At 38.9% G+C, this 14,406-nt stretch overlaps 1 protein-coding gene across 1 annotated transcript in view; it reads right to left on the reverse strand.

Moving 5' to 3' along the window:
* The window catches only part of ND-49 (NADH dehydrogenase (ubiquinone) 49 kDa subunit), a 133,028-nt gene that overhangs the window by 30,510 nt on the left and 88,112 nt on the right, over positions 1–14,406 (reverse strand). Inside the window, exons 8-9 of the mRNA XM_090412813.1 lie at positions 4,387–4,516; positions 3,937–4,032 (exon numbers count right to left, since the gene is read on the reverse strand). Of these exons, the coding sequence (XP_090268939.1) occupies positions 3,937–4,032; positions 4,387–4,516 (226 nt within the window). The remainder of the gene's footprint in view (positions 1–3,936; positions 4,033–4,386; positions 4,517–14,406) is intronic.

Below are 14,406 nucleotides of genomic sequence, written 5' to 3' on the forward strand. Positions count from 1 at the left end.
CTGCTACTTCCATCCTGCTGATGTTATTTTTCTTCAGGGCCACAGTTTCTATAGCATACGTCATAGCTGGCCTCACTATTGTCCAATAGATTTTGCCTTTCAGATTGATCGCCACCCTCTTATCGCATAACACTCCAGCCATCTCCCTCCAGTTCCTCCAACCCGCTTGTATCCTGCATCCCACTTCCTTCTCAGCTCCTCCATCTTCTTCCACTGTTGAACATAAATATCTAAAGTCCCTCACCTTCGTGATGACATTTCCTTCCAGCTCCATATCTGTCTCCTGCCCGCTGCCCACTGTGTAACACATATACTCTGTCTTACTTCTGCTCAGTCTCATACCTCTCTCTTCCAGTATTTTTCTCCATCTTTCCAGTTTAGTTCCCGCTTCTTCTCTTGAATCTGCACACAACATTGTCCGAGGCGCATCTTCTCTCACCTCCTCCATCGCAATGTTAAACAGAAACGGACTTAATGCTGCCCCTTCATGCAAGCTAACTGTTACTTGAAAACTTTCTGTCTGTCCCAAACAGGTCCGAACACTTGTCTTCACATTTCTGTACATCTCCCGCACCAACCTGACATATTTCTCTGGAACCTTCTTCTCCCTCAGACATCTCCAGACTTCTTGCCTTGGCACTCTATCGTATGCTTTCTCCAGATCAATAAATGCCAGATGTAGCTCCCGTTGTTTCTCTCGAAACTTTTCCATCATCTGCTGTAACCCAAAGATAGCATCTACCAGGCATGAAGCCAAATTGTTCCTTTGCAATCTCCACCTCCTTCCTCAATCTTCCATCAAGAACTCTTTCTAGGATTTTCATTGTGTGGGACATCAACTTTATTCCTCTGTAATTTTTACAGTCTTGTGCATCCCCTTTATCCTTGTAGATGGGGACAAGAGTACTCTCCCTCCATTCCCTGGGTATATTTTCCTGTTGGCAAACTTCCATGAACAGGTCCCAAAGCAGGTCAATTCCCTCTTCCCCCAGTGCCTTCCATGCATCCACTGGAATCCTGTTGGGGCCCCACCGATTTTCCATTCCTCATCCTCTTCATGGCCTCCGTCACTTCCACTCTACTGATGTTCTGCACCATCCCCTCAGAAGGCTGCCATCTTCTCTGTGAGTCCTTGCATTTTCCTCATTCAAAAGTCCCTCAAAGTATATTCTCCATCTGTTTCTTATGTCCACATCCCTCCATAATACTCTTCCTTCAGCATCTTTGATCTGCCTCACATGTAAGATGTCCTTTGCTGCTTTATTTCTATGTTTTGCTAGTCATAAATTTTTCTCTGTCCTTCCTTTGTTTCTAATTGATCATACAGATCTTGATATGCCATGGCATATCTTCGCCTGTGCCACAACTCTCTTGGCTTCTTGCTTTCTCTCTCTGTACACCTCTCTATCCACTTCCACTCTTGACTCGTCCCACTTCTGCTTTGCCTTCCTTTTAGCTGTCACTGCCACTTGTACGTTATTATTCCACCACCAACCCTCCTTCTGCTCTCTAATCTTTCCAGATGTCTCACCAAGCACCTCGATTGCACAGCTCAGAATTACTTTTGAATTATGTTTCCACCAATCTTGTTCACTTTCCAGTCCATCCGAAATCCTCTCTAACACCTTCTCCCTAAAACGATTCCTCACACTCTCTTCTTTTAAGTGAAACCACTTAATTGTCTTCTTCCCATGGCTTCCAGATCACTGTCCTTACTATTTTCCCATGATGTAAAACACATCTCCTAGGAGATGTATGATGTTATACATTATGGGGGGGGGAGGTCGAAACTAGTCTGGGTACCTTCCCCCCATAATATATTATTGATGTTATATATTATGGGGAGGGGGGTATATGTTTTACATTACAGGAAAATACTAAGCACAGTGATCAGGGCTTGATCCACGTTTACTAAGAGTTGCCCTGTCATGTATAAGGTCAGCTTACGCTTATATCTGCCGAAACTTTTATAGTCTCTATATTCGGCACGAAGCTCTTGTAGTTTTCCTATTCGGCTAAGAAATAATGTTGGATTCAATATTCACTTAATTTGAATAATTTTGCATTGCCGAAGTGAAGCCTTTTGGATCTATTTTTCAGTAATTTTTGGTGCCCTTTGTAATGTGGCGCCTTTTTTTAGCAACTTGTATGGTAAAGTATAAGTTCCACATCACTTCATCCAGAGTATTCTTGGTCTGCTCCCACTGATGAGACCTCAAAAAAGGTCAAAACTGGTCTGGGTAGTGACCCCCCCCCCCATAATGTATAACATCATATATCTCCTTAGGAGGAGATGTTTTACATTATGGGAAAATAGTAAGGACAGTGATCAGAGCTTGATCCACCTTTACTACGAGTTACCCGGTCATGCATAAAGTCAGCTTACGCTTATATCTGCTGAAACTTTTATAGTCTCTATATTCGGCACAAAACTCTTGTAGTTTCCCTATTCAGCTAAGAAATAATGTTGGATTCAATATCCACTTAATTTGAATAATTTTGCATCGCCGAAGTAAAGCCTTTTGGCTCTATTTTTCAGTATTTTATTTTTATTTTATTTTTTTTTTTTGTCACATAATCAGAAACTCTAGAGGCCAAAAATGTTTTCAAACTAGTTTAGGTTTTCAATAAACAGGTAATTTCACACCAGGCAATGATCTTTATCTCCTAACTAAAGGCAATTGCAAACATCCTTCCTATGGATGATTAGACCGTACAGACTACGGTCATAGAGTGGGCATGCTAACTATTCAATCAATCAGGCCAGTTTCATTGCAGTGCCAGAATGGCACTGCAACGAAACTGAATACAGTAACAAGCATCTAGGAGAGCAGCATATTGAGTGAAACAAATTGCTCATGTAATGAGAACCAGTTATCTTACCAATAGTTTAGTTTGAAGGAAACACAATGTCACAATCATTCAGAAAACATCAACCCAACAATATCACAAAGCATTTCTGTACTCATGTTCACATAAACTTTGAGCATGATATTCATTACTAATTCTGCAACTGAATGCATCTGGAGGAGCTACAAATGATTTTTATGAGTTTGTTATATCTGTTGTTTGATGCACTTACTAGATAATTTTTTCAGCATATTATTCGAGGAACAGGTGCTTTTTTTTTCTCTTACAATTTAGCCATGAACATCAAATGGAAGTCATTTTCCCTATCACACACATTCTTTTATTTTCATTATTTATTTATTTTAAAAAAAAAAATTTTTTTGTGAATCTACCCAAGGTTATAAACTTACTATACATTAGCTAACTTAAGTTGGTTAGTTGTTTTGAATTTATTGTTCTTTTGGCCAGGAGATGTAAAACTAGTTTCCAGGAACTCTGCTACAAGACCAGCAAACTCACCTTCAGCTGAAAAGTTCTGATAAAGGTTCTTCACATCATAGACTAGATTCATAACCAGGTCTTTCCAATCCAAGGGTATAATCCATAACTAATTCAACCTAAATTAGTATTAACGATGTCCCTTTGTCTCAATAAAAAATGTGGTCTCAAGAGCAGAGTAGATGTGGCCTCACATCAGGGATGGAAATTCATCAGCTACATAAATAAATTCACAAACATCGATAAACAGTGGGATGTGAACATGTGACCTGGTTATTGAAGAGCAAAAGTGCTATTCACTTGGCCAAACAGGCCAATTTGACAGTTACTAGTTTTTGCTTTGTATTGGTGAAGAACATAAGATAAACTCTGATCATTAGGATGATTTAAAAGCGAGAGAAAGGGAATGCTTGAGTGAATCATTTTTATAGATATTAAAATACTAAACACTTCAAAGTTTAAAAGCAGTATTTCAATACACTTCTTTCAGCAATATCTGTCATTGTGAACATGCTTAAAACAAATTGTCATTTTTAATATTTATACTGACATATTTGTTCCAAAAGCAAAGAGAATTAAAACACTCACTTTAGGAGCTTCAACTGCTGTATAAGTTGCTCCTGGAGGAACCTGATATCCTTGAGTATAAAGCTTGAAATGATGAATCAATGCCTCCATCGATGTCTAATTAAAAAAAAAAAAAATATATATATATATATATATATAAGACATTTCAAATATTACAAATTTACTGATGCATACGAAGATAAATAATAAAAAATAATGCTAAATTGTGTAGATTTTTTGTTGTTAACAGCAAATTTGTAAGAAATGAATTAATTTCTGAAACTGCATTTCTTTTTAAAATATCCACAACATTACAATTTTTAATTTTCGATTTATTTATCTTGTAGTGGAAATTACAGAACTGATATTATTTGCTTTTTTAAATGATACTGTCATAATTATAAACCTTTAATAATATAATATAATATATTAATATAACCTTTAATATAATCTTTGAAGCAGAAAGCATACCTTCATTTCTTCACGTTTTGGAGGAACAATTTTGTGATCATCTATTTTGATCTCTCCAGATGGCATGTTATTTAAACACTGATAAATAATTCGCATACTTTGTCTCATTTCCTCAACTCGACAGAGATATCTAGAACATTAAAAACAGATTAACACTTTTAGGGTACAAGATGCAAGCAATATTTTTATGTACACAAATTAATTCTTTTCATCAACTCATTCCAAAAATTATTCCATTATTCTTAAAAGTCCATTCCAGACAATTATTTGATGGTTAAAAATGCAATATTTAAATATTCTGTTTTTTATGTTGGGAAACTTTTTTAGTATCTCCCCTTATGAATTCTAGAATTAGAGGAGGTATAGGAAGATGTTTTGATGTAAAGTCAGGTGTGGTACAAGGATGCACATTATATCCATTGTTATTCATTATCTGTATGGATCACAATAAGAAGTATATAATAAGTAGTATTAAATCTGATATCAAAATTGGCAATGTTAATGTCAGCTCTTTATGTTATTCAGATGATGTTATACTGCTGATAAATCCAGTATAAGTCTGCAAGATTCCCTGACTAAATTTGAATAACTGTTGTAATAAATTTGGTATGAAAATTAGCAACAAAAAGATAAAGATAACAAAAATAGACAGAAACACTGAAAACATCAACTGCATCCTGAATGGTGAACCTATAGAGCAAGTAAAATATTTCAGCTATTTAGGTACAATTTTTTTTAGTGAAGATGGTAAATTACATAGTGGAAATAAACAACAAAAATAGTAAAGTCAGCATGGTAAGATATCAGCTGAATAAATTTATATGGAATAAGAAAGAAATTAGTCAAAACACTAAATTATCAATATACAAGACAGTGTTCAAACCAATTTTAATTTATGGATCCGAGAACTATGTTAGAAATGACACTCTTGATCAAAGACCGGGGCCTCTGATATGAGAGTTCTGAGAAAGATCAGAGGCGTGAACAGATGGCATCAATGACAGTATCACATTAAAAAGGAGGATATTAGGAAAGAACGTGCCATCGCTAACATTCAGGAATGGCTTAGTAGAGCTAATCTCAGGTGATATTGTTAAAATGTAGTTATTTTAAATATGTTATCAAATCTTCAAAGATATCTTGTCTTCTGCACCTTTGTAAAAACTATAGTTATCTCGTTTAAACCTTTCTTCTTCTGAATTATGGCCGCAAATAATAAAGCTCACGTGTGCAAAACTTACAGAACAAATAAATCGCCTCTGGCTGGAGCCAATCTCTTTGTCTGACCTACTAGTGTTTATTCGCAACTGAATTTGGAAAAATTTATTTATGTTCCAGCTGCACCACCAAATTCGTGGGTAGGAGTTGAATCTCCCTCCAAAAGAATAACACGCAGTAAAACAAATGGAACCTCTCTCTCTTAATTCTAATTAAATCTAGCAACTTAAGTTTTCTGTTATGCAGTCGTGACAATGTCTACTTTTAGGCACACACAGATTCGAATTTATGAGTAGTGCACTGGAAATAGAAATCAGGCAAGTTATTTAAACAAGAAAACAATTTATTTAACATCAATGAAATGTACAATGGGCCAATTTTAAGTACTAAGTAAATTAGCTTCTATGCTTCAAATCACAACTAAAGACTACATTTACAATTTAGTTCCTTATCATAATCAATTCTAGTAAGACCACGTGTCTAATTTTCTCTCGTGAAACTTAGTTAATACTCAGATCAATTTTTACATAACATTCTGCAGGTTTAGGCAATAGCATAACATTAAATACAAGATGTTTCACCTTTAATTTTAGCCAGCCCTTCTCTCACATATAACAAAATACTTCAGATATCAGCATAAGTCCTAAAGTATCACTATAAAACAAGTCCCTTAATTAATTCACCATCACAATCTTCTTATTTCTAGCTAAACAAAGGAAAAATCTTACTTTGAACAGATGTCTGGTGATTTCTGAATGATCCCTGAAATTACTTCCTTCTATTACCGTCCGACTTTAGTACTGCACTTAGATATCATCTCCGGGATTTCGTGAGATCTCCTCTTAATATCGGCGAACATTTGGATCTTGGTGCCATGAAAACTCGGCATCTAATTTCTTCTAAAAACCGTTTATCTTAGTCACATCGCTTTCTCGGGATTTACCATCTGGAACGCAGGTCTCCAATGGTGATTACAAATTATCTCCCACGATGTTAGCAAAACTCCGCTGCCTTACGTACATCATAACTTCAGGTCGGAACAGGCACGTGACCTCAAAACTTCTCGCAGACATGGAAATGGGACTGGATGTACTCGAACTCCAATAAACAGGCAAGACAAGACCCCTTTTTCGACGTAGCTATTTATATGTTCCCGATGACCTTCGTTTTTGCTTACGTCATCATCCACCGGGTACTTTGGTGGTTTGCACCCATTACCCTAGTGGATCGGTGCAATTAGTCGGGAGAACTCCCTGTACTGTTGACTCTCAAGGTTCAATTTTCCCCAGGCCATTAGTTAATACCTTAATCTGTCTGGAATTACTGGTGAGTAAGAGGTTTCTTAAGACACAATTAATCTTACACTAATTTTTCTGTTCTTTTACAAAACCCTTTGAGGTGACAATATATAAAGCATGCATATAAAACAGTATAAAAAAGTATATAAACAGAGATTATATTGGAGATTATATACTGATAATGTTGGTGTTACATCCTGAATGAAGAACTTTTAAAGGGAAACAATTCATTCAGGATTTAACAAGTCAGAAAATCAGCTGAGAGAAAAAACTTGTACTCGAGCAGAAGAAATAAAGTACTAACTGTAAATAGAAATAGAATTACCTCCTTTTAGTAGAATTGTAAGACCGTGTAAAGAACTCTGTGTATAAATTGGTATTATATGAACGCATCATGTATACAATGAATGGGTAAATTAGATGTAAACAATAGTCCAAAGGTCACGGGCGGGCCCAAGGCATTGGCAATCTTGGAAAGCGATGCACATTCGTTTCACGGAAGACACTGCTAGAGATCTCGCGATGTGCTGAAATTCCCACCGGACGAAGAAAGTAGTGGGCAGGAAAAGATCGCAGAAAGTAAGAGGGTGCTATCCCAGCTAGTAACAGGGTGCTAAAAAGGGGGGGGGGGGAGTGAAGGGAGAATAAAAAGGGTTTGCACCCTTTCTCAAGGCTTTTTTTTCGCATATTGGATGATGATTCGACTTCTCCTGTGGACTGGTAGTTCCTGATGGTGTTTCTTGGCGATAGTACGATATAGGACAATGTGCCTTTCCCTTCGATGTCTGAATTTCTGCCGGTACTAAAGCGTGAGATGTCGGCATATGCTGTCTTCGCTCCTTTGCTGAAAGTTTCGACGGAATAATATCGCAGACATATATATGAACCGGCAGAAACGAGGATGGCCCAAAACAGATCAAGAATAGACGAGGGAAAAATGCCAGGTGCAGAGCATAGCTTAATCTGATGACCATAGTGACCCACCACGTGGACGCAGGCTTATGGAAGTATTAAGAGGTAATCTAAACAAAGGACAGTTCAGATGGACCTGGAGATACTGCCCCAAGAAATGGTAAAATACTGATTTTGTTGTATAATTACCCAGTCGGTAAAAGGGAAATATCATTGTAGTGTAATAATATATATATAAGTATAATAAGTGTAATAATAATAAGATAGATAGATGCAATGAGTGAGATCGTGCTGTTGAGCGGAGCGATACATAGAGCAAATCGGCAGCTGGAGCGTATGTACAAATGTCTACCGAGCGTACCAGCCAATAAAAAAAGTATGATAGGAAAAATAAGAGTATGATTGTGAATGTAAACAAAATGAAGGAGTGAGTGCTGTATGGAGATTCATTAGTACAAAGTGTGTGAGAGTAGAGAATTTGACAAAATCATACCAACCTGGTGCGACCACTAAGGACGTAAGTAAGTCTATTAGAGAGCAAAAGCAAAGAGTGAAAGAAATGATAGTTGTGGGAGGTACGTGAAAGGAGATAAAATGGAAATGATAGTGGACCTGAAAGAATTGTTTGAGGTAGCAAAAGAAAGGAGTGAGAGAATTAGGATGATTAGTCTTTTTTTCCACGGTATGACAGTGAAGAGTTTAGCAGGAGGGCCATAATTGCAAATGACTTTATGCGTGGCTTATGCATGACGAGTGGTGTGGAATTTGTGGACGTGTGGAGTGAGTTCGATGGGTGAAAGGATCTATATAAGATGGATGGTTTGCATTTGAATGGATTTGGTGTAAGGAGACTTGAAAAAGTGTTGTTGAATGTGGATGTGCAGAATCAGGGAAACTAGATTTATTAAGGGGGGTGGGGGAAGTAGATATGCAGACCTTAGGGAGGCCGTTGAGTGTATGAATGAGTATTATATGCCCGAGCGAATAAGGACAACAAATCAGAATGGGATAGTTAGTATAAGCCATTATACTAACCAGGGCTTGTCGACTCCTGAAAAGATTAGTAGTATTTTGTGTTAACATTAGATATTTTACTAGAATTTTAAGTAGAATTGTTTGCTTTTTGTTTCTTGGTGTGTCTGTGCAATTTTTGCATGTTTTCTGTTATTTTAATTATTATTTTTAAGAAAAGATGGCGTACACATGGCACCGATAAAGAAAAAAATGGTGGCCAGGTCGCCATGTTTGTTTAAGAGTTTTGATATAAATGAATTTATGCAATGTGCTGTCTGTGATGTATGCCTTGCGAAGAGCGGTGGGAGTCTGGTTAGAAAGTGATAGTGGAGTTAATATGTGTAGAAAGTATAAAGAGAATGAGGACTTCAAGCGTTTTTCGTGTGTCGAGAATGATATTGTTAACGATAGTCAGAATGTAGAAAATGGCGGTGCTAGAGAATTGCGTGGTAGTGCCAGATAGGTGTGAGAGCGTCGCTGAAAGTGTAAATGAAGGTAGAAACACAGAAAGAATGGATGATTTGATTGATAATGAAAATGGTGAGATAAATGCGAGTAGCGAAATTGCCTGTTTGAATGGTGCGATACACAGAGCTAAAAGACAACGGGAGTGTATGGAAAAATGTGTGTTGAACGTACCGACAAATAACCGGCGGAAGTCTGTAACGGCAAATAATAGAATGTTCGTAAACGTCAATAAAATGAAGGAGCGAGTGCTGTATGGGGATTCGCTATTAAGAGGCATAATAATTGAGAGTTTAACGAAGTCGTACCAGCCGGGTGCGAACATAAAGGACGTCAGCGAATCTATTCGACTGCAAAAACAGAGGGTGAGAGAGATGATAATCGTGGCAGGAACGAATGATTTGAAAGAGGACAAAATGGAAATGATAGAGGATGTGAGGGAGTTGTTTGAGGTAGCAAAAGAGAAGAGTGAGAGAGTTAGGATAGTGAGTATCTTACCGCGGTATGACAGCGAAGTGTTTAGAAGGAGGACCATAATTGCCAATGACTTTATGCGTGGGTTATGCATGGAGAGTGGTGTGGAATTTGTGGATGTGTGGAATGAGATCGATGGGCGAAAGGACTTATATAAGATGGATGAGTTACATTTGAATGGAGTGGTGTACGGAGACTTGAAAGAGTGCTGATGAATGATGTGGAAGTGGATGTACAGACTCAGGGAAACTAGATTTATTAAGAGGGGGGTAATAGATATGCAGACTTTAGGGGGGCAGTTAAGTGTATGAATGAGTATATTATGCCCGAGCGAGTACGACGGACAACAAATCAGAATGGGATAGTTAGTATAAGGCATCAAAGTAGGGATGGGACAAATGGGCTTCTGCGATTCATGTACACTAATGCCAGGAGTATTAGGAACACGAAGGAAGAGTTTTTGGCCATGGTTGGCACTTCCAGGCCACAGGTTGTCGGTATTAGTGAAACATGGCTGACAGAAGATGATAAAACTAGTGGGATTGAATGCGACGGGTATAGCGTGTTCAGGAGTGACAGGGTGAATAAAAAGGGCGGAGGAGTGTTAGTGATGATAGCTGATGAGCTTCAGCCAAGGAGTATAGAAGTTGAACTGTAGGATGGGGAAAAAAGCACATTTCAGGCTGTTTGGTGTGAGATAGAATCTAGCAGAACAAAATATACAATTGGGTGCTGCTATAGACTGGGTGATGGAGTGGATGGTGGGGATAGGCATAAGCAAATAGAAGAAATGAGTGGAAGGAGGATAATTATTATGGGTGATTTCAATTATGGTAACATTGACTGGAAAGAGGAGAGGGCACATGGGAGGAAGGAATTGGATTTTATGCGGTTATTAAGGGACAACTATCTACGGCAACATGTATTGGAAAATACCAGGGGGCAGAGAGTGCTGGACCTAGTAATTGCAACTGAGAATGTGGCTGTAACGAACATGACCATGTTGCCACCAATTGGTGAGAGTGACCATAAGGTCATGACTTGGGAGGTGGCTAAAGGAGTCGAATTTACAATTAAGACAGGGTACATGTGGAATTACCGTGCTGGTAAGTATGACAAGCTTAGGTGTGTGCTTGGCTCAATGCCATGGCATGTAAAGCTGCAAGGGCTGGATGTTGATAGTGCATGGGAGGTGGTTAAGAACTGTTTGCAGGAGGCAATGGTTGACTGTATACCAAGAGTCCGAATAATAAATCAAGTAGGGGTTAAATGGATGAATAACACTATTAAGCTTGAGCTGCAAAAAAAGAAACAATTGTGGAGGGAATTTAAGGAGAAGGGTGACCATCAGGCGCAGGAACAGTATAAAGCTCGGGTCAGGATGGTAACAAGGGTGGTAAGAAAAGCAAAAGCAGATTACGAAAGGAAATTGGCCACACAGGCTAAAGAGAATCCCAAACAGTTTTTTCAATATGTTGCAAGTAAAAGGAAAAATGCTCATGGTAAAATGATCTTAAAAAATGCTGAGAGTAGGGAGGTAACCGAATCAGTCGATATTGTGGAATTACTGAGCGAGCACTTTGCAAGAGTATATCATCCAGGTGGTGACTTTGCAGGAATGGAAGAACCAACAGCTTATACTGGAATTGTAATGAATGAAGTAGAGGTAACTAGTCTATTACAGAACCTCAATGTCAATACATCTGTGGGATTGGATGGTATACCAGCTCGTGTCGTACGTGAAGCGGCCAAAGAATTGTCAGTGCCCTTGACCATTTTGTTTAATTTGAGCCTCAGGACTGGGTCAGTCCCAAGGGGGTGGAAAGAGGGGAAAATAGTTCCACTGCACAAAGGTGGTTCCAAGGCTGCTGTTGAAAATTACCGGCCAATCAGCATAACAGGAATCATTATCAAGGTCTTAGAGAAAATAGTCAAGAGGAAAATATAAGATTGGATAGAAGAAAATGGGATACTGTATCGGGGACAGCAAAGTTTTGTGAAGGGTAGGTCATGCCTCAGTAACTTGCTCACACATTATAACACAGTGACGGCTGAACTGGATAAGGGTAATGGGTTTACAGTGATTCTACTGGACCTTGCTAAGGCCTTTGACAGGATACCACATGGAATTCTAATCAGTAAATTGCAGCATATGGGAGTGGACATAGGGTTGGTGAGATGGATAGGAGGGTGGTTGACGGAGAGATATCGGAGAGTGGTTTACTCAGGAGTAGAGTCCACAAGACGGCCTGTGACTAGTGGTGTGCCCCACAAGGATCTGTTCTTGGACCACTGCTGTTTAATTTGTTCATAAATGATATAGGAAAGGATCTGAAAGGAAGAGTTCATTTGTTTGCGGATGATGCGAAGTTGGGTAGGGCAATAGTGAATGCAGATGACGTCAAAATTTTGCAGGATGATTTGGATAGATTGGAGGTCTGGGCTAAGGAGAATGGATGTCAATTTAATGTGGCAAAATGTAAGGTTATGCATTTTGGGGTGAAAAGATTGGCGGCAGTTTACTGCATTGGTGGAATCGTGCTCCAGGAAATTGATGAGGCACGAGATTTAGGAGTGTTGGTGGATAAGGAATTGAAATTTAGGGGACACATTGCAAAAATGACCAAATCAGCTCATCAAATCACTTGGTTGCTGAAGAATACGTTGACAAGCAGAGACAAGCAGGTTATTGTTCCTCTGTATTGAGCCTTGATAAGACCCCATCTAGACTACTGTTGCCAGATATGGGCGCCAGGGTTTCTTCTTGATGGGGAGGAGGTGGAGAGGATCCAGAGGCGAGTGACCAAGATGATAGCAGGTCTGTGGAATGAACCGTATGAGAACAGGTTGAGGATTTGTGGGTTTCAAAAATTGGTTGATAGGCGGAGGAGGGGAGATATGATTGAGACATTCAAATTACTGAAGGGTTTCTATAAAATTAATTCAGAAGATATTTTTGAGAACAGGGCTGGTTGTGGGAGGACTAGGGGACATCCATGGAAACTGGGCAAAAGTGTAGTTAGTAAAGGTGTTAGAGCTGGGTTCTTTACTTTTAGAGTAGTGAATGAGTGGAATGCGCTCCCTGAGTCTGTGGTGGATGCTGTGACAGTGAATGAGTTTAAGGCGAGGTATGATAGATACTGTATGAATGTCGAATAGTTGTGATGAATATGATTTGGGGCCTCCCTCAATGAGTCTAATTACTCCCTGGAGTTGCCCGTAATAATAGTAATAATAAGCCATCAAGGTAGGAATGGGGCCAACGGAGGTCTGCAATTCATGTATACTAATGCTAGGAGTATTAGGAACAAGAAGGAAGAATTTTTGGCCTTGGTTGGCACTTCCAGACCATAGGTTATTGGCATTAGTGAAACATGGCTGAATGAAGATGATATAGCTAGTGGGATTGAATGTGAGGGGTGTAGTGTGTTCAGGAATAACAGGGAGAATAAAATGGGGGGAAGGAGTATTATTGATGATAGCTGATGAGCTGCAGCCAAAGAGAATAGAAGTTGAATTGCAGGATAGAGAAAACAGCACATTTGAGACCATTTGGTGTGAGAGTGAGGCTAACAGAACAAAATATACAATTGGGTGCTGCTATAGACCAGGTGATGGAAAAGATGGTGGAGATAGTATGCATAAGCAAATAGAAGAAATGACTGGAAGGAGGGTAATTATTATGGGAGATTTCAACTATAATAGCATTGATTGGAGGGAGGAGAAGACACATGGGAAGAAGGAATTGGATTTTATGCGGTTATTAAGGGATAACTATCTGCGACAGCATGCAATGGAAAATACTAGGAGTCAGAGAGTGCTTGACCTAGTAATTGCATCTGAAGATCTGACTGTAACCAATATGACCACACTGCCACCAACTGATGAGAGTGATCATAGAATCTTAACTTGGGAGGCAGTTAAAGGTGTGGAATTTACAATTAAGACAGGGTACATGTGGAATTATCGGGTTGGTAAGTATGACAAGCTTAGGAGTTTGATTCGTTCAGTGCCATGGAATGTAAAACTGCAAGGGCTGGATGTTGACAGTGCATGGGAGGCAGTTAAGAAGTGTTTGCAGGAGGCAATGGCTGACTATATACCTAGAGTCCGAATAATAAATCAAGTAGGAGTTAAATGGATGAATAACACCATTAAGCTTGAGCTGCAAAAAAAGAAACAACTATGGAGGGAATTTAATGAGAAAGGTGACCTACAGGCACATGAACGGTATAAAGCCCAAACCAGAATGGTAACAAGTGTGGTAAGAAAAGCAAAAGCGGATTATGAAAGGACATTAGCCATGCAGGCCAAAGAGATTCCCAAACAGTTTTTTCGATATGTTGTTGCAAGTAAAAGAAAAAATGTATACGCAGAATGATTTTAAAGAATGCCGATGATAGGGAGGTAACCGAATCTGTTGATATAGTAGAATTAGTGAGTGAGCACTTTGCAAGAGTATATCATCCTGGTGGTGACATTGCAGAAATGGAAGAACCAACAGCTTATATGGGAATTATGGTGAATGAAGTGGAGGTGAATAGTCTATTACAAAACCTCAATGTCAATACATTTGTGGGATTGGATGATATATCAGCTCGTGTCGTACGTGAAGCGGCTAAAGAATTGTCAGTGCCCT

This window comes from Typopeltis vanoorti, chromosome 23, assembly GCF_054136105.1.
Source record: "Typopeltis vanoorti isolate ZY-2024b chromosome 23, IOZ_Tvanoo_1.0, whole genome shotgun sequence".
NCBI lineage: Eukaryota > Metazoa > Arthropoda > Arachnida > Uropygi > Thelyphonidae > Typopeltis > Typopeltis vanoorti.